General features: G+C 39.2%; 2 protein-coding genes across 9 annotated transcripts in view; both read right to left on the bottom strand.

The window, feature by feature from the left end:
* Positions 1–1,697: 1,697 nt before the first annotated feature.
* Positions 1,698–9,520, bottom strand: ABHD10 (abhydrolase domain containing 10). The gene is made up of 5 exons (XM_017807965.1): positions 9,417–9,520; positions 5,764–5,947; positions 4,911–5,022; positions 3,831–3,968; positions 1,698–2,774 (listed from the first exon to the last, which is right to left on the bottom strand). Exons 1-5 carry the CDS (start codon positions 9,511–9,513, stop codon positions 2,433–2,435), a joined length of 873 nt encoding a protein of 290 aa, XP_017663454.1. The 5' UTR covers positions 9,514–9,520; the 3' UTR covers positions 1,698–2,432.
* Positions 9,521–11,468: 1,948 nt separating this feature from the next.
* The window catches only part of PHLDB2 (pleckstrin homology like domain family B member 2), an 82,386-nt gene continuing 68,014 nt past the window's right edge, over positions 11,469–25,840 (bottom strand). For 5 of the 8 annotated variants that reach the window (XM_017807957.1, XM_017807962.1, XM_017807959.1 and 2 more), the window contains 6 exons: positions 22,512–22,719; positions 20,581–20,671; positions 20,116–20,262; positions 17,407–17,626; positions 14,155–14,240; positions 11,469–13,444 (listed from right to left, as the gene is read on the bottom strand). In XM_017807957.1, the coding sequence (XP_017663446.1) occupies positions 13,304–13,444; positions 14,155–14,240; positions 17,407–17,626; positions 20,116–20,262; positions 20,581–20,671; positions 22,512–22,719 (893 nt within the window). In that variant the 3' untranslated portion in view covers positions 11,469–13,303. The remainder of the gene's footprint in view (positions 13,445–14,154; positions 14,241–17,406; positions 17,627–20,115; positions 20,263–20,580; positions 20,672–22,511; positions 22,720–25,840) is intronic. The other 3 variants (XM_017807958.1, XM_017807960.1, XM_017807961.1) reach the window with 1 other exon arrangement.

Here is a 25,840-nt window from a genome sequence, read left to right as displayed (position 1 = left end):
TGCCAAAAGCAAAAGACAATGAGAATACTAACAAATTCAGCTAAGTGCACTACTGGAAATAATTAAGCATAGATTAAGGTATTTGGAGAAAGCCAATCCCCACCCCAGGCAGTACAAGACAGAGGTGGTAAAGCTCTGAAACCATAAGACACTGATTATTTGATGAGAATCAGGCTTATTGCTGAGGAAATGTATACTTGAATGAATATTATATATTCAGAAAATATACTTTGTATTTGACAACAAATCAGCTGTTATTAAAAAAACCAAAACAGAACATAACAATTCATTACAAAGAATTTAAAAAGTTTGCACCATGCAGAGCTTCCCAAATGTGCAACACTCTAGTTTAATACAGTATTTCTATAGAGGAAAGAAATACTTGTTTTTAAACATGACTAAACTGAAAATAATTTACTATGTAGGCATCTACTGGTAAAGACAAAAGCAATGCCACAGGCACTAAATCAGGGGACATAACAGCAGCAATTTTGAATGACACCATAATACGTGAATATTGTGGTGAAGACTGTCAGAACTTCCTAACAGGTCAAAAGCTTGTGAGAGGTAAGATGTAAATCTCCCTGGTTATCACTATCCTTTCTATCAGGCATCTGAACATGCCAAGTTTGACATCAATCAAAACTCTGGTAATTTCCAGCATGAACACAAGGAAAATGCTTGCAAAGAGAAATACCAGTGGAATTAGCAAGGCAAAGTTAGAGAAGAAGGTCTGCCTGCATAAGGCCTGCCTCAGGTTGCAAACAGAAGCTGTGGCTGCCCCATCCCTGGAAGTGTCCAAGGCCAGGTTGGATGGGGCTTTGAGCAACCTGGCCTAGGGGAAGGTGTCCCTGCCCATGGCAGGGGGAGTGGAAGTAGATGATTCTTAAGGTCCCTTCCAACCCAAACCATTCTATGATTCTATGACTGAGTTAGGGAATTGGTATGGTTGAATTAGAAAATCTGCATCTAAGCAAGAGCCGTCTTTTTTACTCTCCTACCAAAAGTCAATTTTTTTACATGACAGCTTCTTGTTTTTTGCAGTATTGAAGCCTAAATAAAACTGTACTTCACAGAAACTCATCTGAAATTTAGGGTTTTGTTGTTGTTGTTGTTGCTGTGGATTTTTTTTTTTGCTTTAGTTATTTGTGTTTTTTAAATTAAAACCCATTACCTCAGCAAAGCCCCATACAGCACACTAATAGTGACACAACTAAAACAGAATAAAACAAACTCTCTAGAAATATCATATCCCCAGGAGCTTTACTCTTTTAAGGTAACAACAGTGATGCCATTTACTACTTAAAATAATAAAACCAGAAAAACAATTATAAAACTTTGACTGATGTTTCACATTAGGGCCAGCCTGAACTCATTTCAGCCTCTCATCTAAGTTCCTCTCTCTCAGGTGTATGAATGACACTGTATTCTTGGACAAAAACCAGGTAATAACCATGTTTGCAATTAAATCCATTTACTTATAAATTCCATGGATTTACTTTACGAGATTTATCCAACTATCCAATCGCATTTACAGCTTTTCAGGGTTGCACTTGTGCAGCTCAAATTCCTAACTCAGAAGACACTGTTCCCAGTGAACTACAGCTCCCAAGCCATGGGAAAGAGGCAGTGGTGCCCTATGGCACCTGTACCCCCACTTTAAAGAAGTTACTATAAAAGTCACCATACAGATCCAGTTTCAGTTCACACCAAGATTATATATTGTTCCCTTAATAGGAGGCCCACAATGAACTATTACAAACAGGCAGCCTGGAAAAGACAACATATACCCTCCTGATAACCATAGGTAAGAGAAGTCTTAAAATTTTGAGGCCCTGCATTCTTAGAAGTTAAATTCTTTCTTACGTAGCACCCCAAGCACGCCATCAGAGTCTGCCTTCCACTTTTTAATTTTAACAGTACTTAAGAACAAAATAATCATTTATCTGAAATCTGTTTATTGTGCTTCATGGTATTCACTATTTCTAATAATTAACTTCAGTAAACAAGTTGTATTTTGCCTTGCACAGATGGTTTCAGACATAAGATACAATACTGTTACAGCAGAAGGACAATACTAAAAGGTTTCAAAGATGTGAAAATAAAGTTTTACTGTACAGGCCAATAGTAACAAAAATTAATCAACATTTCAGTACAAAATTGTAGGAAATCTGTGGAAAAAAAAAAAGGTTTAAGTGCTGAAGGAGAGGTTCTGAACGAAAGAGCAGCACTCCTTTACATTTTGGACTGTGTGCAAATGCAGCAATAATACAATACCTGTATTTACAATACAGAGGTAAGAAAACAGCAGATAAAGCTCAGTTCCTACTGTGATAGTCACAGGCCTGCCATCATCTGGTTAAGAACAGGGCTTCTGCTACTCAAGGAAAAGAGTCAGGTGTAGAGTTCATGCACTAGTGCTACTCTGCAGCTTATGCTAGTGTTGACAGCTTGTCAATTAAATCATCAACAGTATTCACAAGGAGTTTCGTGTCCTCCTTCTCGCTCATCCGGTGTTGGCCGATTTTGCGCAGGATAACATCCACGTCTTTGCTCAACACGCGATCAGCAACTTGCATAGAGATCTGCCAAGGGACATCACCGTCCTTCATGCCATGAATAAGTCGTAAGGGACACGTTATAGGAATAGGACTATTCAGCACACAGTGGTTTTCTGCTTCTTTGATAAAGTCATATGTCATGGAGTAATATCCTTCCTCATTATGCTTTGTTGGAAACTTCCATTCACCTTTTTCTTCTATTTCCTTTTGTGCCTGTAAAAAAAAGAGAGCAAAGAATAGACAAGACAGATGTTAGGAGTATTTTAGAGTGCCTCAACTTATTTCTTTTCTAAAACTCCTCGAATCATTAGATTTCACCTTGCTCATTTTCATTAGCAAAGGTGTATTCCTGTTCTTCTCACAGCATCTGAGAAGACTAACCCCCTACCATGCCACAGAAGCTGCTCTGCTCTCCTGCAAATTAATCTAGTTAAAATTCATCAATGAAATTTTCTCAGCCAGAATCTATCAGGAAAAAAAAAAAAAGGTGGACAGACACTGTGAACAGTAAGTCTCCTTGGCTTCAATCACTTCACTGAACATCAACCAAAGACAATCCTAGGAAAAGGAATTTTCCGTTGATCAGTCCTTTCAGTATTTGGCACAATCGCTGTATCTAAATACTGTACTTCCAGATTTTTGCCTTAGTCCTAAGTAGTAATGCTGACACTACAAAGTGCCTTAGAAAAAAACCAAAAAAATCAGGAAAATATTTTAATTATTCTAAAGCACAAGTTGTTTATTGCCATATAACACCTGATTTACTTTCCTAAAGACTGGACATTGTTATCATCAAGGAAGAAACTCAGAAAGGCAGTTCCCCCTACCTAAATCTTACAGTCTTTACACATTAATGTGAAGAATTTTCTTCCTACACACACAACCTATGTCATACTCATCTCATCCAATGTCATGTCAAATACATTAGTAGCTACTTCTCCATCCCTGAAAGCACAAGGATTTAATTTCAATGCAAATATAAGATACTCAACGCTGAAATCTAATGGACTGCTAACAGTAGGGATCTGACTTCACATCCCCTATGGCACAGTAATAGAAACACATCCTGGGTAGTGCTCACACTAGTCTCATCCTACAATGCACAGTATTTTGCAGACTTTTAGATTAATGTTAATTTTTAGCTTACATCCACCACAAACACAGAAAACTTTACTGCAAATCTGCAGGAAAAATACAGTTTGAACAACAGGGTTTCTTAAACAGTTGATGGATTTTCAGACTGCACAAAAGCCAATCATCAACACTGACCTCAATGGGAAGCCTCTTGAAACTTGTTACGAGGTGGTCTGCTGCTACAGCTACTCCAACCAGAGCAGCTACTTTATCTGGGCGTGCTATTGCAGCATGAAGCATCAGCCATCCACCCATGCTGGAGCCCACCAGAATCTGGAAAAAAATAATAAAAAAGAGAAGAAAATATAGTGTTTTATAGTGTTTTACAGGGAAAAGGGTGATAAGTTTTTTCTTCTTTTACAAAGTATCAGTTTTCACTTTGTTTAACTACTGAAACCTGGGGCATAATCCTGCTGTCCTTACCCAGGCAGAACTGCTGTCACCTCCAGTGGAAATTTTGCCTGAGTAAGCACCACAAGATCTGGTATTTATTATTCTGTTTGGCATAGTTGGTTATTGCTGTCTGAGACTGAAACACTGAAAACAAAATGAGAGTTGAAACAATTCAGTATCACATGCATACTTTATGTTTCCTTCTTAAAATAAATGCACATGGGAAAGGCTCAGTGCAGCGAAAGAAGTAAACAAATGCAATTCATAATACAAAATTGTTTTAAACAAAATACTAGGTATTTCCAGATTGAAGGAGATTCCAAGTTTCTCACAGTAATTTCTAAAGTAAGTGAAGAAGTCAAATACTGCTTCTGCTTGACTTTTTTTTAAAGCTATTTAATCATATAGAGTATCTTAGCTTGTAACCTCCTTGCAAATCCTTTAATTAATGTGTCAGCATGGGACAGCAACACACTTTTTCTTAAGAGGGCTGCACTGCACTGGAACAGTTCCCTGTCCCCTGTCAGGTGGCACCTCCATCATGAGGCTTTCTCAGACTCTCTGGGATGACAGCCCTGCTCTGAGCAGGAGGTTCTAATAAACAGCTGCCAGGAGGTCCTGCCAACGCACGCTTCCGTGATTTTACGATCTACCTGTTTGCAAAAAAGGTTCTACAAATAGGACCTCTCAAATGATTCAGCTTGAAAGTGAGCAAGTGTCAGTTGTTCAGCAGAAGCTACTGTCTGCCAGAGCTATTACGGCATATCTTTGATCAGTGTTCTACCTCGAGGGGCAAAAACAGGATTTAAAATAAAATATTACCTGTGGTCCATCTGTAAGTTCATCCAGTACAGACAGAACATCTTTTCTCCACTTCCCAACTGTACACTCCTCAAAGATACCATCTGAACTTCCACATCCTGTATAATCAAATCTGAAAAAGTAACCATCAAAATGAAAGTCATAGTACTGTCTACAGCAACATAGACACTAACTAAACACTGCTGCTTAATCAAATTGACAGGGGACAATCTAACACATTAAATATTTTCTTACTTGGTCCCGCTTATTACTTAAAAAGAGGTTTAAATACAGCATACACAACTAAGGGATGCAGTGTTCTCTTATAATTTGATATAATAATATCTTAACTTACAAGAACAGGTAATTTTTCTTACAGACAAAAAAAATCCCAAATACTTCAATTTTAAAGGTATTTTTAAAATGTACAAACTCTCTTTCAAACACTGTAGCCAAACAGGAAAATTTAGGACTCTCAGCATTCAGCCTGGTCTATCAAAGGATGGCATCATCGACCACGGGCATGTTCTTCCAAAACTACAGAAGACACAGGGTAACTCAGTCAGACTTGGCAGGTAAGGACCATGTGGTTCTCTTTTTTTAAAAAAAGAGAATTCCAGGTCCTTCCTTTTTGATTGCTGTGCCTATATCCTGATTGTAACATGTAGCACTGGCTAGACTATAGAAATTTATATTGGAGAGTTTTCTGAATTGCTTTCAGAATACATTCTCTCGATTTACCTCAGTCTCCCTACAGACAGAAATCCTAAGTTTGGAAACAGAAGAAAGACTTCGTAGCTTATCTACAGCACAGGACACATTCCAATCCAAATGCCAGAGTTTACATTTCTCAAGAACAATACTCTGCATGTACCTGATGAAGGAATGACCTAGTGATTTGCAGAAGTCTTCAAGGGCAGTTGCTTTCTCACCATTCATATTTGAATTATAGCCTGGAAGGAAAATAACCCCTGGACTCCTGCCTTTTACTTTATGATAAGCAAGGTTGGGTCGATCAGGTCGAGTAAGAAAGCTGACTGATGACTTCAGCCTGCAAACTAATAAAAAAAGCTATTTAGTAGAATCATCATGATAACCTTGGCAGAAATATTAGTGTTTTATAAACCTAGGGTTCAGGAAATATTGAGCACATTACGTGAAAACAAGATATTTTGGCCCGAGAAGAAAAAACACGTCCTATATTATTTAATGAATGACAAGTACTGATGAACCTGAAAGGGAAAGCTGACTGTGATTCATTCTCAACTTATTAAATGCCAACCATATACAGAGTTCACTCAGCAATTAGTAAAGTGGTTGACTGAAGACAAACGCTAAGATTTCCTAGACTTCATCTGTCCTCATGTTTTATACCATCTTGAATGCATTTACTCACTTCCCATGAAATGGTAAGATTTTTTTTATCTGCTTCTTTTAACTTTTTATTTCACCTTTTTGTTTTTTTCTGGACCGGATTTCAAAAAAGTAGAATTTTGGGACAGGAGTACGCTGTGCAATGTTAAGTTTACAAGTACATGAGGTGACAAATTTTCCATGAAAATCAAAACTAAATGACAAAACTGCAGCTGTATCAAAATCCGGGACCCACACCATATATGGAGAGGTACAGTGGGGAAGTTCAAAATCAAGAACTGGGAAAGAATGTTGTGACTAACTTTTTTAAAACGATGAACGTAACATTAGCACTGCTCAAAACCAAATGAAATAAGTAACATCCAGCCCTTTTCATGATATCTTCAACAGCTATTCTGCTTAAGTTAAAGAATATTGCCAGGAACACTGAAAAAAAAGAATCATTTTAACACTATGCTATCATAACATCAGCCATTTTCTCAGATACAAAGCACAGCTACATTTTCTGTAAACATAGAGCAACACATTAAACACATCCCATAAGAAGAAACAGAATTGAGCTCTGTAGAGCTGTGATTTTCTTATGCTTTTTCAAAAGATATCCTATTGCATGGTCTGGTGCATTCTTGCTGGAAAGGTTACATTATTCCAGTACTTGGATTGTTCTGTTTATCCAGAATGAAAAAAAGCACTTTGCAACTCTAAGCAGTTTGCAAATATTAAGAAAATGAAAAATAATTTTGTGCAAATTCTATCAAAGAAATCTGCAACACGTTATAAGAGTGAGAAGCTTTCCTATCAGCATAAACTTAAAATTATTTTGTTCTGGTTTACTTCAAAATAACTAATGAGACACATCTAGAAAACGAACACTAGGTTGGACTCTGTTATTCACATTAATAAACATCAACCAACCCCCCTCGAGTTTTCAAGCAAGAAAAGAGGATTAACAAAGGAAACCTTAACTAATTAGTAACTATGCTGATCTCAACAGCTGCTACAGTATTTAACTTTAGCAGGCAATTGTACCTCTGCTGTGGGTGAGGAACAAGTAATTCATAGAGAGGTGTTATGGAGATTTAATCCACTCTATTATACCACTCAGCAAGGTAATTTGTTAAATTAAAAGCTTGGTCAAGTCTTCTAAGGCTTTGATACGCTTAATTCTTAGATTAGAAGACTAGTTATTCAGTAGCGGGGTACAGAAACTATGCAACCCGATATAATGTTTCAGGGCTTCCTAGTGGCATAATAACAGGATAAATACTGCAGAACCAGACCCCGACAGTATCACAGTGCAGCCTTGAGTTCTGTTTTGTCACTATCAGAGAGATTATGTTCAAGGGGCCTGGGGGGTTCTGTTTGTTGTTAAACTTGCGTGTGCGTGAATAAATGTGGGCGCGTAATAGATGCAGGATGTTTCTGGCACTTTCCTAGGGTCTAACAAATTATATCATTTGAACTATAGATCAGAACCATTAAATTTCTCCTCACACAACGGGACAATTCTTTATCCTACTGATGTATAAATTATTATAAAGGAGAATAAATGCCACAGTAAAAGTATTTGGATGCATCCACCCTAAGGTTTTCTGTTTGTGTGTCTCTGTCACTAAATGAGTGACTTCTTTGCCTGCCAGTAACAGAGGAGATACATCAAGAAGTGTTAAATTTAACAGAAAAATAATTAGGAGTACTTTTCTCTCACTTAAGCCCTGATAACCATCTCTGAAGTCACTGGTTTTCCTTCCTGCAGCACCCTGGAGGTGTCCTCAAGCTGGTTTGACACTGGGCAGGGTTTAAACTGCAGCTACAACACACAACCACTGTCTAAGCTATTCCACAAACTGTTCTGCATTTAACAAGTTACTGCACCAGCAGCAATCCTAACCCTAAAGCAACCACCTCAGCCAACCCAAAAGCAAAGCTCACTGAAGTAACACTGATTTCCTTTTAGACAGACAAAACCATAAATAATGGTGTAGCTACCCAGTAATTTCTCCTCCTGATTTCAGTGAAAGAGCAGGGAAGCATTTTTGAAGGGTGTAAGGTGGTACTCAGTGTTTATAAAACCAAGTCACAGACAAAAGACAGCCATAGGAGTACCACAGGACTCTTGCCTGATGCTATGGAATTGTCTTCATATCAGAATCCCTGTGCAATTTCAATTGTGTTATGAACATCAGAAACTGTGACTGAGACCAGTGCTATATGTCAAAACCAAAGAAGTCCTCTGAGCAACTCTGGGAATGCTCCAGCACTGCAATCTACCCACTGCCGACAGCAGCAGAGTAATGCAGCTGTGACAGGTAATGGACTAAACCCTGTCCACACCTGGCTTCCTGCAATCTCCTGAGCTACAGGAGTAAGGCAGGATCAGCTCTGCCAGCAGGAACTGCTGCTTAGCCGGGTCCCAGAGCACCCAAAGACACAAACAAACAGACACTCTGCTCATGTTATCGTTATAAAACCACAGAAAAAACAGCACCAGAACCCCACTGTAGTCTTGTTTTAATGCAGCTACAAAACGTGCACCCTTAGTGGCAAGTAAATTTTACTCACTGAGCAGCCTCAGATGAGGTTCATCACCTTTTCTGTTAAATTTAAGGCAATGAATAAACTCAACAAGTCAGATAAGCACAGAATCTGGAACAGCAAGAAGGTGTGGGGGGCATTATGCGTTTTGCCAGAGGACCATCTCACTCAGAAGTGGATGCCAGCAAAGTTTTTCAGGTGCCTGGTGAAGCTTTGCACGCAGGCGAGTTTCACATCCAAGCAAAGGAACTGGCACACTGATTCCCGGCTCCTCAAAACGCAGCAGGGGCAGGAGGAGCTTAGAGCCCCCAAAACACACACGGGAAAGCAGCTGCCCTGCCCTCTGCACAGAGACACCGAACCGCCCCCGGGCAGGGTTGGCAGGGGGCGGGAAACTCGTCAGGAGCGCCGTCCCCCAGAGGGGAGCGAATTTTAACATGCCCATCCCAACCCCGGAGGACGCGCCCGGGCCGTTCCCGATGGAGACGGCGCTGAAGGGGTGTCACCCCCAGCTGCCCGAGAACCGCCCCGCGGCCAGCACAGCCGGCACCGACCCACATCCTCTGCCCTGCGGCTGACGCCCCTTCTCCTCCGAGCTCCCCGGGGCCCTTCCCTTACCCGGGAGCCCCCAGGCCGCGCTCGGCGGCGACGGCGACACCCCCATGGCCGAGGCACCGCGGCCGCCCCGCACCAGCGCCCGCAGCGCTCCCGCCATGGCCGCCATGGCCGCCGCCCCGCGCAGGCGCCGCCCCGCCTCCCGCCTGCCCCGGCTGTGAGGCGGGCGGGGATCCGTGCGGTCGGTGCGGGGAACCGCCTCGGGAAGCACAAGATAGCGTTTTGTCAGTGAGAAAGCGCTGAGTGTGCGCTTCCCTAGGTGCGTGTTTCCCTGAGCCAGCGGTGTGCCCTTGTGGCCAGGAAGGCCAGCGGAATCCTGGGGTGCGTGAGGGGGAGCACTGCCAGCAGGTCGAGGGAGGTGATCCCGCCCCTCGGCTCAGCCCTGGTGAGGCGGTGTCTGCAGTGCTGTGGCCGGTTCTGGGCTCCTGAGGGCAAGAGAGACGTGGAGCTCCTGGAGCAGGTGTAGCAGAGGGCAACAAAAAATGATTAAAGGACTGCAGCATCTCTATTACAAGGAAAGGCCGAGGGTGCTGGGCCTGCTCAGCCTCGAGGAGAGATGACTGAGAGGGGACCTCATTAATGTGCATAAATACCTGAAGAGGAGATGCTAGGAGGGTGAAGCCAGGCTCTTCTTGGTGATGCCAAGCACTAGGATGAGAGGCAGCAGGCAGAAACTGATGCACAGGAGTTCCACCTGAACACGAAGATGAACTTTACTGTGCGGGTGACCAGAGACTGGAACAGATTGTGCAGAGAGGGTGTGGTGTCTCCCTGATTGGAGACATGGAAGAACTGTCTGGACACAATCCTGTGCCATGTGCTCTGGGATGGCCCTGCTTGAGCAGGAAGATTGACCAGTTGATCCACTGTGGTCCCAACATCACCCATTCTCTGATCCTGTGTGTGTTCTGGAGAGGATACCCTCCTCGAGGGCCTCTGTATCAGGCAGGGCTGGATGCACCTGTACCTCAGGTTGCCTCTCCATATGTAGGTATAATCTGTTAGGGTTCTGTATCTGTTAGGATACATTTTGTAATTATATATACATATATATACGTATAAAAGGTCTTACACTAATTACCTGCCCCTTATAGACAGACAGAAAGGGCATTTGAAACGCCAGCTTCCCTCCCCCAGTCACCTCTCCAGCAGCATCAGTGCGTGGCTGTTTGTCAGCCTGCAGGGCCCCCGAACAGGTTCACACCTCCTCACCTTCTCTCCTCAGCCTTGGCTGTATGGGCACAGTAGCCAAAAGAAGGTCTTTCTTCACTGTACCTTTTACATACAGCCTGTGGCAGACACTCAGAAAGGAAGAAAGCAATCACAGAATCGCTGAATCATTTAGGTTGGAAAAGATCTCCATGATCGAGTCCAACCAGCCATGGGACATGGGACACAGCAGCTGAGGTTTTTAAAATGCAGCCTACACGGTTTGCAATTGCCCAAGATCCTTCAGGGTAAGCGGGGGCTTGACTCCCATGGGAGTTAAGCTTGGAGAGCTTGAAGACTGATCATAAAAGATGGTGCCTACCACCATGCTTTGCTTACAGTGTCCCGATGTCCATCACTACAAAGTCCATCACACTTTGCAATGACGACTGCAAATAGAAATGAAATAAATCACAAGAAATAAAAAAGGAATAAATAATAAACTGCATGGACTTCCCCAACAAACTAATAATTCCTGCAATTCAAGTCATGTCTAAGTCAAATACTGTGAAGACTAGGAAATCCTCAAACTTGAGCAATTTCTGGTTGCAGATTAACAAAAAAAATTGTCTACATCCAAGTCTGGTGATAAATTTTTCAAACAGACTCAAAAAAAAAAATGAAAAAGGTAATATAATATATACATGCAATAAACAGACTATGGTCCTAATTTCACTGCCATCTGAAAGATTATTTTGCATAGCTCTTTTATGGGGAAACACAGGGAACAGCTCAATTAAGCATTACTATGAAACACATTATTGCTTGCACAACTGTATATGACTATTTAATAGACAAGCAGAAATGTCTCAAGATAAAGCAGCAAGAAAATATTTGAAACAAGTGTATTTTTAAAAATGTTTATTGAAATGCCTTCATTGCATCATGCAGGATACAAAAGTTATTATTAGAAAACCTTTATAACCATACTTAGGAGTAAAATCAAGATACATCAGGGAAAAATAATAATTGTATAAACAAAACCAGTTTATTTCTGATAGTGTTTTAAATCCTAGATTACAGGCTGTGATCTGCACAGATGATAACAATTATCTTGTGATAATAGTCCCTTCTTTCATGAGTCAAGTCAAAACTGATGTTTGTCATGCTAGAGCAACCACATCACCTGTGTATACCAGAAAAAATGCAACCCACTCATTAGATATAGGGTTTAAAAAATATTAAAAAAAAATATTCTGCCAGGATACTTCTATTCTGCTTTCAGTTTGTTCCATCAAAAGCCATTAACTTTTCGTCAAGAAAAAAAGAAGGCTAATGTGCTTTCTTATAGTACACAAACCACAGAGCACGTGAGTTTCGATTACAGAAACTGAACCTCTTTAAAGTCATAATATAAAAGACTTTCTTGAAGTTCAGTTTCAATTAAATAATTTACATTTTTGCAATATTAGTCAAGGACTTCGAAGCGATTTTAAAATGGGAGACTACTGCACCCTCAGTGTTTTTGTTGTTTGAGGAATCTCAATCTCTGCTACTTAAAAATTTCAGGGTTTTTATTCATATACTGCTTAGTGTGAACTCTTAGAACTTGCCTCTCTCTTTTTATTCTATTTGACAGCATTATTATGTGCAGATATACATTAAACAAAAACAATAAACCTACTCTCTAGGGCTGAGAACCTGGCTTCAAAGAATTTAGATAGGTAGAGATTGTGGTCCTGGCTTCAAGGTGGGCAATGTTTGAGAGATTTCAGTAGAAGGTTCACTTGGCACAGAGTAAGATTAGAACCACACTGGCACCTTACTACATAAAAGAAAATTGCTGTAGGGTCCAGAATCAGCTCATTCTATTCAACAGTGAAGATTAAAAAAACCGCTCCTTACGAGGAAGTGAATACATGTGTTTCATTTAACATCCTTGTGGAAAACAATTGCATCTTTATAAGGCTATCCTTCTCTTTTTTTGTCAAAGCTCCATAGATGCAGACTTTAAACATACAGTTGGTGCCTCTGAGTGCTTGAACACGCAGAATATCATAACAATTTAATTACATTAAAAGTCGTGAAGGAATTTGGCACTGTCCCCTTACAGGAAGTTAGGTAGAACTAACAATATGAAGATGTTATGATACTGGAATCTTATAACTCTTTGGCTCTGTTGTGACACTTAACTACTAAGGCAAGAACTGTGTGTACCTTAGCGTTGCTTTTTTTGTTTGTATTTTTATAAAATACTTGATTAAAACTTTTTTAAAAAATCACCTAATCATCTATAAATGTCAAATGCTGCATATTAAAATATATGCTTATTACACCTTTTTTGTTCCAGTACTAGAATTTTTTTGCACACTGATGACAACGCACACATTTGTAAACAGTTCAGTAAGAGTTTACAAAGACATTCTCCACGTAAGAGAATTTGCAGAAACTTGTCGCTGAATCAAGACGCTTTAATGAAAATTGCCTGATTATCCGTTTTGGAGCACTACGATTCTCTCAACAGCTTTAGCTCTTTTGTTCCTATAAATATCAACTAAAACAGGTAACACCCACCCCCACCCCCCCTTTTCAATGCATTTGTAAACCCCTCTCAGTCTGAGGTTTTGGGTGCACATCATAAGGAGGACATTTCAGGGTACTCACTGGCTTTTCATCTTTCACTACATATGGCTAACTTCATTTGTTATGTTATTGCAATATGCCCTACTGCTCCCCTCTTATCACAACATGAAGTGGGTGTAGCCTTCCGCGCCCGTGACAATGACATCCATCCATATCCTCATGGCTTCTGGAGAAGGAGCGACCATATAGTATATGCGGTCATGGGTCTTAACGCTGAAAGTGAGCAACGGGTTGGGACTCTAAAATAGAACACCAAGAGGGATATCAAAAAGAATGAAATCAAAGCCATTTATTGGTACCAGAAGTGAAATTGCCTACAGGGGTATTTATGAATAGGGTTAAGAAGATGATAAAATGCAAAATGCTGTACCACTGCATCTTATCGTGCAGCAGATGTGTCTAAAGTGTTTGTATCCACCATAAACACTTTTTACAGTGTGTTTCCACTAGACTTCTGCACAGCAGAACAACAAACCTTGTTGTTTCATGCCCAGATAACTAAACTCTGCCCCCCACTGTCCAGTGGCTTTCACAAATCCATTGAGTCACACACAACTCATTTAAATTACAGGTGAGAGGCAGGGGGTGCCAGGTAACTCCCTCCCTGGGACAGAGGCATCCCTTGAGTTGCCAAAGCCACTGATACTGGTCCTGCCACTGGACTAAGGAACTCCTTGCAGCAAATCCCAGTTTCCAGGTAGACACTCTTATCTCTGCTTTCATCAGTATTAAAAAAAACCCCAGTGTTAATGACTGATTAGCTTCCTCTTCCTTTTCCTCCACTCCAGTTGTTTTCTTTTTTTTTTTTTTTTAAATGTTTGTTTTGGTTTTTTGTTGGTGCTTCTTTTTCCCCCGAATAATGTCAACTCTCCCTTTTACTTCACAGCAGTTACCATACTCTGGGTATTGCTCTATGATATGTGGTTAAAACAGCAATAACAAAGTTTACCTTATATGCATTTTTTAGATGATCATAATAGACTTCTTCAATAGCTTGAAAATATATTACACCTTTTAATTTAGTTTCGTGTTTGTCTAAAATAGAAAAGAGAGAAGAGAATGACTTGAGAACTGAAATAAACAGTACTTTAAGAAACAAAATCTTAATTTCATTTCCATATATGTTCAGCTGATAAATAACTGGCTCAATAGTCCTGCTTGTAAAATCCCATGGAAGCCTTCAACCTTTGTTATTAGTTTGTCGGTTTTTTTGAGAAATGCATTTTTGATTTTACTGTGTTTTCTTTTCCACCTGGTTTCAAAGGAGAAAAGATTCTGCAATTTGCTCCTCTATTTGCAAGTAACTCCCTTCACTGAGGTGTCTAAACATTATGGTTGGTATTAGCCCTACGAAGGACAGATGTCTGTCAGGTACATCCAGTCTTCCAACTGAATGAAAGCTAGCTGGACTTCACACAGCTTGCAGGTTAAGACCTCCAGTTTGCCTTCAAAGGAAAAGTGTTATGATAAGCAAATTTTCAATACAATCTGATGGCAAAACCTTTACATTAGAACATCCTTTGTGCTTGGACTTTTTTAAAAAAGGCTTCATACTTATAATAGTGTCCCTCTGTCTCAAGCTAATATCTGTTATGCAAATGTGGGGTTAGCAGATTGTAGGCAAGTTTCTATGGGTTCTGACACATGGAAAAGTTTACAGGGGGTTGAAAGTTCTGGGGCAGCAGCTCCAGCACCATAATCATCTGATTGTGCTCTCCTACTCTGACACCCAAGGTAAAAGCCAAAGCAATTACACACAGTTTGCTCTCATTGCAAAAGGGAACTAACTCCCCATTCGCTTCAGTGTCTGAAATAGGAATGCCTGAATGGATAGTTTTCTAGGGAGGCAGCTAACAAGGAGTAAGTTGTTATCCAGTGGTACTATGTACCAATATCCCACTGCAGCAAAGCTGAAATACAGGCTGGGAATTTTTTCACTCGAGTTTTGATACTTACAATGGAGACACGGTTGACTTAATGTCCCTTGAAAGGCAATGGAAAAAAGCAGACACTTACTTGCAGGGGGTCAATTCTAAACTATTTCAGACATTATCTCATATTGCCTTTGTTTCCATCATTACCTAGTGAATCATTAGGGCAGGGAGGGTACAGACTGGGAACTTAACATCTTACCAGTCTCAACTATAACCTTTCACAAGAAAAAGGAGCGGGACAGATCAGCATCTACCCTGCATTTTCCTGCAGTGGGATGAGAAATTGTTAAGAAGCATCACAACTGCATGTGACAGTGAAGGGCAAACTTCCTTCCACTCCTGGTACGGTTGTATTAGGGGAGTATAGTGCTTTCTGACCCCAAATTATAGTATCACCTTAACACTGAACAGTCATCTTTATCATCTTTATCATCTTTATCACTGAACAGAACATCTTTATCAGTCCCTTGAGAGATCCTGCTGTCATTCTGAACACTCACAGAACTCAGCTTAAATGCTGTTGGTAGCTGCAGGCAGTTTTGAAACTACGTACGATGGCAAAATGAAATCCCAGAGAGGAAACGATACAGTGTTGAGAATCTCTCTGTCAGCCCCCAGAGGACCAGTAGAAGTACTGAGGTATCAGATTACGAGATTATAGCACAGATTATACTCAAGTAAATGCAATACTACACGAAGTATACTGTCTGTGCAGTACGAGCAAACAGTGGATCCACTCTCCTTTCAGGCTCCACCTGGGAATTTGGTTACAAGATTATTTCAGGTACCCACAAGCTCCCACCACAACAGTCTACAGAGTTCCCTGTGTTCTTCAGGTCAGAAAGTGCAGATGCTTCAGTCACCACACTAAATTGTCAGACTTTAGTGCACTTTGTCAAGTGCACTTGCAGAACTATAGCAATGTACCAGTATATTCACTTAGTGTTGAAATACTCAGAGTTTACAGCATCAATATTTATTTTGTAAGTCTACTATGCATTTAAAGATCTAGACAGATCCTCACTCATACAAGCAGTGGCATTTTACTGCAGCTGGTACAGAATTCTCATAAAACTATTCTTCTGGGCTGAAGTCCTTCAGACTTTATGAAAAGTTTTCTTTTGTAACTGAAATTAAATTATGGCAACTGTAATGCAGTCAAAACTGATACTGTTAACTGTTAACATAACTACTAAAAAAGAAAAAAAAAGAGATCAGTAGCAGATGAAAACACTAATTTGTGTTACAGGCCTTGCTAACAAGATGTTAAGAACAAAATAAAAAATGTTTGTCATATTCTTCATAGTATTATTGCAAACTAGTAAGAAATATTCAGTGGGAATGTAATGAATGAATATAATGAATTCAAATATATGTTTTAAAAGAGATAGAGAGCACTGCATAACTCTACCATCAATTTTAAGTTCCTTATGAGCTGCTAGAAAGCAGTAATGTCATAAAAATAAATGAAACTGTTTGGATGGGTTTTGTACTCAATGTTTTCTTATGCTTTTTAGCAATGACCATCCTACATATGCCCCTGTCTGGCCTCTCCTAACAATAAATATTCAGAACACAATGTCATTTTTCTGGCTTCCTCTGAAACTTTAAAGTCAAACCATGTGCACAGCAACTGGAGAAACATGTATGTTCCTCAATTCCAAATTTCTGGATTTACCCCAAGATAACAAAGCAATGTACTGTTTATAATGTTTCCGGATATTGTATAGCACAACTTAGTGTACAGAAACCTCTTTGGAGTATTGCATGTTCTTCATCTGAAATTCCTTAGACTCTCAAAATAAGGCAAACTCAAAAGTCTACCTCCGTATATTTAATTTCCTGAAAGTCTTTTCAGCACATCAAGCAATAGGACTACAGAAGCATTCCATTCAATTTTCATGGTAAGTATAATAAATTATATTCTTGTATGAAGGGTACAAGAAATCATTCTGTCGTTGGGGGAAGCATGTAATATTTAAAAATAAATTATGTGGAGCCATTATTCTGTGTACTTGGAACCTGATCATCTTCCATTTTTTTCTTGCCTATCTGCATGTCTTCCTTTGTTTTGCATGCTCAGTTCTGCCTTACCTGACATTAGGATTGAACACTGTAGGGAAGAGACTGGATGAGCTCTAAGTATATGTGTAAAACACCGGATGAAACGGAAATGTTTTATCTGGACTCCCTACATTCATAACACAGATGAGGTTGCTAGGAAAACAGAGAGAGAGATGTACCCTAGCAGTGATCCTGCCACCTACCTGCGTAGTAGCTAAAAGTTCTCTTGTTTCTGTCAAAAACAAACCATCGTTTTTTCCACGTTTTAATCTTTCCTCCCATTTTAATCAGAAAGCCTCGGCAGGTCTTCTCTGTGAGGGAGATATGGTAACAGGTCTCGATGTTGTGCCCAGCTGTTTCGATGTGACTACGTAGGTCAAAGTCTTCCTTTCTAACGGGCAAATAGCGAGTCAAGGGACGGGCCTACAGGAAAGAAAAGAAATCATATTATTTTTTTAGAGAGGTCTTAACTTCTCCTTCACTTTTGCTGCTGCGAGGACGTAACTGCAAACTGCTCGCAGACTCTAAGAATGAATATAAGAAAAATAAAGAGTTTTTTGCTGCAGCCCTAATTTTCTTTAAAAGAAAAATCCTTTAAACTTCTAACTTTACAGTGTTGGAGAACTTACTTTATAAAAGCCAGGTAGAGCATGGTAGTTTCTTGAAATCATCAGCTGATAAGCTGGTAAAACACAGCATAGAAAGGTTGTTTTAGAATTAAGATGCTAATTGAATTTAAAGGTGTGTTGCTACTTTAGATGAAGTCCAAGAACTTCACTTCTATGTTGTTAAGCAAATCCTTTATTTTTCTGGGCTAAATACTCATTGCACGTATCTCACTCTTTAATATTTCACTGTTACAGGTATTTTCATGCAAAGTCTAATACAAATAATAAGAATACTACAGGATAAATTGATACTACAGGAAAAATTAACAATGGGAGTGAACTGTAATCACTAGTTAGTTTCAGAGATTACAGTGAATAAAACAGAATTATTTTCTTCTGAATGAATGAAATATGATATCTAGTTCACAATCAGCAACATGGTATAGAGAGATGAAATGCATCCCTCTGCAAGAGTCAGCAAAGCAGTGCAGGAGATGGTGCCTCATTTCTGACTGCAGCTCAAGACTGCACATCAAGCCTGGATAGTGTCAGTTGGGAGAACGAGCAGGAGGAGATAGTAATTTGGGATCTCTGCCAGCTGAGGGGATATGCTTGTTTTCTGTGTCTGGAGGGCCTATGCATAACCACCCCTGCTCATTTTAAACATAAAAGACATGTCTCCCAGGGCACCTGCTGCAGTCAAGGCAGAGAGAGGCTACTTTGGAACAGAAGCTGATTTTAGGCACTTTGAATCATCTGTGAGAGGAGCATCTCCCCCTCTCCCCCTGGACGCCAGAGAAGTCAGTGACCTGGAGAAACTAATCTGCCCCTGCTTCACTCCTAAAGTTAGCCTGTTAAATCCCACTGTGACTCTCAAATCGAAGGGACTTTCCCTCATTGCATTCTTAAGAACCTCTTGATGCAATGGGAGCTGTGTTGCCCACAAGAACTCTTAGCACCCTTCTAAAATTATGCAGTCCTGTATGATACAAGCTGGCATCAGCTTTGGCAAGTGCAAAGGTGGAGTTCCTTCCTCTGGCTTATGTTTCTAAGTGTCAAAAACTGCTGGAAAAAAAATTGGGTCTCACTCTACGAAGGAAAGAAAAAAGTTAGCAAAAAAATTGTAGTCATTTCTGGCAGATATGTTTTGTCTTCCTGCCAACTCGGTCTTCGGCCTCTCTGCCAACTCTGCTAATCAGCAGTAACTAATAGGGCATTCTATTTACAACACATGCACACTGTAATTGGGGATAAAGATATCAGCATTGCATTGTTGTTTATGTCATACTTGAGTTGTCATCAAAATTTCTTAGGAAAAAAGGCCATCAAGTAAGTAAAATTTAGTATCTGTAATTAAAATAAATAATTACATCTTATATTAAAACAAAGGAATGTATCTATTTTGACTAGAAACAGCTGGTTAAATACCAGCAAAGGTAGCACAGATAAAACGAGAAAGATGTTCAAATATGACATAGAAACTTCTGCACTCAGGTACATCTATTATGGTGGAGACATTTTCTTGCTCTAGTATACTAACAATGGCTGCCTATTCTATTTGCTGTACCTTATAGATATTATTAGTTTTGGCAGAATAAACAAATAGGTAAGACCTCTAAGCCTAAAGAAAGCTCACGATGCCTCTAAATCCTAAAGAGAAGCAAAAATGTATAAGAGGTAACACTTTTTTAAATTCAGTAGTGTTTCTCATGTATAGTTTCAGTAATTTTAGAAAAAATACTATTTCCTCTCTACAGTAGATATGGAGCTGAAAAAGATTATGTTTTTCTTGTGGGTTTGTTTTGTTTTGCAGGTTTTTTTGTGTGGTTTGTTTTTTGGTGTTATTTTGTTTTGGTTTTTTGTTAACTATTTGGAAGCAATGATTCACATTCTAAGGTATTTTATATATTAAAAGAAAAAAACAAAACAAAACAAACCTCACAAATCTCACACCAATGGTTTACAAAATTAACAAACTCACAAATTTCTGTTGCTCTGGCTAAAAAAAAAATCTGCTCTGCCCCATTCAGTAACAAACCTTATAGGATTAATATTTATACTTTATATGTAAGATGCTAAATAGATATCAATGCTATTATTTAATTTTAAAATGAACACTTGGACATCTAAGGCTCCAACAGCCCAAACACAGTTTTAGCAAAACAGTTGCACCTCAGAAATACTAAATCCATCTGTTCAGCTGAAAGCTGTTCTGTTTACCACTGGCAGAAATACACTTAGTCCTTTCTGTATATGAAGGGGAAGTCTTGCACTTCAAAACTATTTCACATCAACATATCTCACCTGTGCTCTTTGTTTCTCACGTATTTTGACTTCCTTTTCAATTAGTTTTTGCCTCTGGCTAGTTTCTTCCTCCAGTCTTTTCTCCAGTTGCTCTCTGCGGCGTTTTTCTTCTTCCAGAGCTCGTTTTTTAGCTTCCATCTCCCGTTCCTAAATACCACAGTACACATAGAACTTCAGCTATATGTGAAACTTATAGTTGGTAATGCAATTTCTAAGCTAGGGCTAAATACCTTTTTGCCTCTTAAGTAGGCTGACTTAGCTTCTCATGGGGTTTTGCCATCAACTCACCCACTGAGACAGCAGATATTGCATATGGGCTCAAAGGTATAGTGTGAGGTTGAAACCAGGAAAGGAGAGGTACTGTTTACGTGTTTATTAGGTGTAAACTATTCAGGGTTCAGCGCTGCATTTAGGAGGATATTATCTAAACTAACTAGTCTTAGTTTTACTCAAAGTTATGCTTACCCTGGTCTCAAGCAGCCTAGTCTTTTCAGCATGTGCTTGTTTCAGAAGTCTCTCCATCTCTTCTATTCTTGCAACGTTTGAAGTGCTAGCACTGCACAAAAAACCCCCAAACAAACAAACAAACAAAAAAGAAGCCCAGAGTTATTTAAAGGAATACTTGGTATTTAAAGAAGTATTTTTCAGTCCAACATCAGACAGTTTAAGAATGGAGTTGATAGTTTCTGATCCAATTCAGTGCAATAGCCACTAACAAAAAAAAAAAAAAGATGTACTGCTGTTTGGCACATTGATGAATGACTACAGTTCTGTTTCTTCTGTACCATGAGCACTGACAAATGTTATGCATTTTCAGGAAAAAAATGTCTCTCTCACCTTAAACATGATAAAATATAACTTAAGTATTTTAAATATGTCAGAACAAAGCATCATAAATTGTCTTGCCTTACAGTCTGATGTGGCTAGAAAATATTGTCAAACACCATCTAAAACAATCTGAAATTAATTTTGCTTAAGGGAAGTTTCGTCAAGGAAAATTATCTGCCTATCTTCCAAATTTTATCAACAAAATCAGCCCACACTCTTTTCTTCCCTCACCAAAGTCTGCCTTGTGAGAAACTGAAAGATCTGTTGTACTGGGTCCTTTTCTGGTTTTTCAATTGGTTTTGTTTATTGGTTTGGTTTCTTCCAGCATTGGCTGGAAGCTTACAAAGAACCAGCGTGACGCAGAGGGACAAACAGCATCAGTGAAATTCAACAGCCATCGGGGCTCCCTCATCCTGGGCTGGAGATTGTGTGTACAAAATGGCCCTGATGTAGCTCAGACACACCCCATCCTCCTCCAAAATGGTCAGAGCAACAAGTCTCAGGGACACAGATCTCATACCAGTGCCACATTAGATCACTGCATAGATAGAGTTAATTCCCAGCCTATCTCCAGCTATCAGAAACTGGCTGACTGTATCTGTTTAAAACAGAAATGCTCAAAACTTGAGTCCTAATGTTTTTACTTTAAAAAAACCAAACCCAACACCAACCAACCCAAAAAAGCCCAAACAAAGAAGCCAGCAGAATGAATGCCACTGCTATTTTATGAAGCACTTAACATTGCAGTGATAAAGACTACAAGGGGAAATCAGGGGGCTTCCCTGTCACAGGAAACAGATGCTGTACAAAACACAACATGCTAGCCAAAAAAAGCTGTCCTTGTGTTCACAAGGGATTCATAATGCTGTGACAAGGCTGTACTTAATTATCAGCCTCCACTTATGCTTGTGAAACTGCTGGGGCAGGACTGTGAGGATGAATGAAAGCACTACCATACTGTCAGAAATGAAAACCAGACTGTCAGAAGGAAATTGTTTGCACACAATTTTGAGACTCGGCTGGACTTTTAACCCAGATCGTGGATGTTCCTTTGATCTGAGGAGTGGCGTCTGAGGATGAGAAAAGCAGCCAAGGGCTCTAAACCTTTCAGTGCCATCTCTTCGTTTTTACTGACCCAGAAGAGGGAGAGGGCAAAAAAGACTCCTGGAGGAGCCCTAAGTGTTTCATCTTAAGCATCTAGTAAGTTAACATGTTGGACTTATGGAACAAGTGTACATCACTGATGGCATATGTCTTTGAGAAATTTCCTATCAGAGGAAATTCCTTCCCTATAGTGACCAGGGGAGGAAGCACTGTAAGGATATCTCTGTAAGCTTCAACATTATCACTTAACATTTCCATATTTGTATTTTGCATCTTCAAATAAACAGGTAAGATGTAGTTAAACCTGATTATGAGATGCTACACAACTATTATGCCTGTCTAGTGATCTTCTACTTTCTTAACCAGTTAGCAGCATTCACACTACCATAGTATCAACACGTGGCTATTCTCCTTTTTCATTATGACCCTGTGACATTACAAGATCAGAAGGAAAGATGGTTTACCTGGAAATGTTATCTGGTGAGCATGCTGATATGCTTGTCTCCATACTGTCGGAACTGTCTAAGCTTAATGTATCGAAGGCATGGTCCTTGTAGCTACGGTCTGGGTAATGGAAACTATTCAAATACACGTTGGATTCGGATGCTGTTCTGCTGTAGAATTCAGGAGACTTCTGCCTTTGGTTTTCACAGATGCGCTGATGGTTATACCCTACAAAGTACAGAGAAAACCTTTGTTTTACACAAAAATTTTGTGACTGGAACATAACTTGTTAGCAGCACAAGCATTTTGAACATCACCTCAGTCTTAACTGCACTGTGGCGAAGGTGCTACAAGTTAATCATAACTGAAATAAAAGCTTTAAATACCTGTTTTAATCTATGGTGTATGCAAATATATGCAGATTAGTATACAGCTGACTTGTCAATAAATATTCTTCTATGTGTATGATGAAAATCTAATTTGAACGAATAAAATTTTCATTTTAAAATTAAAATTTTAAAACTTTCATTTTAAAATGAAAATTAAGCCTAATCTGGAAAGTAAGGCAGTTAAACTCAGGGATCTAGGAGAACTGACACTGATTAAATCAGGCAAAAATAAAAAAGGGTCTTGAGTACTTTTCTGATTGATTTTATTGAATGTGGGTTATTTTTTGTCTGTTTGGGAAACTTTGCCTTCTGGTAACTGCAAGTTGAAGTTTTAGTTTCAGCTGAAATAATACAGGCTGCTTGTCACATCACTGTAGTTACTAGTGTAGAGGTACTTTCCTGGAGTTTTGAAACTGCAGTTCACCCTACATGACTGAAGCAGATCCTTATAGCTCAATGACTGTAAAGAAAAATCAGGTTTACGCAATGGTTACATTCTTTATCCACACAATCATGATTTTTCCACAAAATCATTTTTTCTGAAAAGCCATACTTCTTGAACACAGGGAATTTTATTTGGCTATGTGTCCTTTGAAAATGTTTCTTCAGAATTATTCTTATCTCATGTCTCCATTGCTCTTTCAATATGTTGCAGCAGTATTTATACAGACTTACAGAGGGGTTGTTGAGCTTGCCTGATGAAGAGGAGAGTATAATGACAGTTGTCAATTTAACTGCTGAAGTATTTCACAGTGCCCTTTTAAGGGCTGTTTAATCTATGTGATTACAAATCCAACTGTACTGCTCATCTTTTCCTTCAGTGAATGCAAGAAGCGAGACTTTCTCACAGTTCTGATACTCAGTCAGGTTTATAATATTCTCTGCACATTCCTGACCCAAATTCTGAGCTGCTGGCAGAGCTGGAGATTAGAAAGGACTAACAGACTACATGAAAATCTCCCATTTGTACAGGAAGGCAGCCACTGACATTCCACATATTTAAGACAAACAGACACAGGAGAAATGCAGACAACTGTAGAAATGCAGCAAGGTCCAGATAAAAATGTTTACTAGACACTATTAAGACACTGATGTTAGCAAAACATGCTTGCAGTGGGAATATTTTCCTGTCTTTTTTCTCTATCTGCACATACAAGGTTACTCTCTGGTATTTTTTGCCATCCCAGACTGGGGAGAGTCCCAGTTCAGAGAGACAACAGCTGCAGGTATCTGAGAAGTGTGTCTGCAGCTGAATAATTAAAGCACATTATTAAAGAAATTGTGCCCTACAAGCACTTTCACGGCAGATTGTTTCCTCCTCACTTCCCTTTGTACAGTACAAAGGTTTCTCGCAGTTAAAGCTGGTTTCTAAGGAACTAATGGGACTTTACTTGCCATTTAAAAGAACACTAAATTTCAATAAAAGTTCAGTTGCATCGATTAATAAAAGAGACAAAGGGGACACAAACACACCTCAGCAGCCATAAATAACAGCCTCACACAACACAGGTGTTACTGATTCATATGTGCAGTTTGTTTTTTCCCCCCATTATTTTGGCAGATGCTGCTGTTATTGCAGATAAGCAATTACCTTTCATACGCAAACCTTTGGAATGACTAATTGCTCCTGTGAAATGGTTATCAATTATTCATTAGGGAAAGAGAAAAAAAATAAATTACTGCAAGAACTTTATTCAAATGGATGTTTTTCTATTGAGCTCTCTGCAAAACCTTGCCTATTCAGAAATCTTAATTCCACATCTTATATTTCACTGAAAAATAAATCCATCTAAAAGGCATAGAGAAGCATAGCAGTTCTACACTCTCCCCTAAAGGAGTCAACTTTCCATTAAGATAAAGAGCCCATTTTTAAGTCAAACATTTATCACTTAAATTTTTGTACTCATGCAAATGTAAATGAACACTGTAAGAAACGCACATTTGTTCGTTGCAAAAAATGAGACTCATTCACAGAAAAAAAAGCATAACTCAGTGTTCTCCTTTTATCTTCATGCTGTAAGCAACAGGCAGCTCAAAGCTCAGGATGAGCTGAGCACCGACACCAAGAGCCTCACAACCAACCTGCCTCCATTACAGCCACACTTACACAGCGGGCAGGCACCATCTGTTGTTTAAGGAATTATTAACTGCTAGGGTGCCTATTCACACAACATGCACTTAAAAATATTAGACTCCTTGTAAGATCCAGCACTTAACTAAAATTTTTCCACAAGACAAGATTTGTCTTAGACCAGCGAAGTCTAATCTGATACAAAAGCTAAAATGTTTCTTGCTGCATTGGCTTTACTACAGAAATCCATTGCTCTGTAGTAAAACAGTAAATTTAACTGTGTTAAAAGCCATACTGTTGAGCAAAATATTGCAAATATCCATAAAGCCATATCATTAAAGCAAAATATCCCAAAGGAGTTACTGCAGAATCACAAAAAACAGGTATACCACCACAAAATTCTTGTGCAGGTAGAAATAAAGGTGAAAGCTATTATTGAAAGTGGCACTGTCAAGTATGTAAAAAAACCACCATTATTTCATGCAAAAGATCCCATTACATTTTCTTTTTCTTTTATTTCTATTTTTCCTTCTTTCCCCCTTCTTTTTCTTTTTTTTTTTTTTTTTAAAGACTGACATTAACATGCCAAGATACATTTGTTGTGTGGAAACATGCCAAAGTAGGAAGCCCAAGTCTGTCTACCGTGTCATTGTCACCCATAGAGCTGCAAAGATTTCCAGATTTTCTGCTCTACTTGCTATGAGCAAAGAAGAAAAATTAGGCCTGTGCAAAGTCATAGCTCTGCAGATATTAGCATAAATCAGAAGTTTTGTTGTGATAGGTTATTTGACAGCACAAAGAAAAGAATTTTTGAAGTGCTATCATTATTTAACAATTATTTAAAAGTTTTGCAATATTTTGGGAACTACTTGACAGTGCTGATGCAATT

Source organism: Lepidothrix coronata, unplaced genomic scaffold, assembly GCF_001604755.1.
Source record: "Lepidothrix coronata isolate B3197 unplaced genomic scaffold, Lepidothrix_coronata-1.0 Scaffold21, whole genome shotgun sequence".
Classification (NCBI taxonomy): Eukaryota; Metazoa; Chordata; class Aves; order Passeriformes; family Pipridae; genus Lepidothrix; species Lepidothrix coronata.
Note: the sequence above shows the minus strand (reverse complement) of the source record. Positions and strands in the feature narration are given on the sequence as shown.

Excerpts from the sequence above, each read along its gene's own strand:
- ABHD10 (XM_017807965.1), bottom strand. The coding sequence starts at position 9,513 with ATGGCGGGAGCGCTGCGGGCGCTGGTGCGGGGCGGCCGCGGTGCCTCG. Across the intron at positions 3,969-4,910 it reads AACTTACAGATGGACCACAG|ATTCTGGTGGGCTCCAGCAT; the intron begins GTAATATTTTAT and ends ATTTTTTTCCAG. Across the intron at positions 2,775-3,830 it reads TCAAGAGGCTTCCCATTGAG|GCACAAAAGGAAATAGAAGA; the intron begins GTCAGTGTTGAT and ends TTTTTTTTACAG.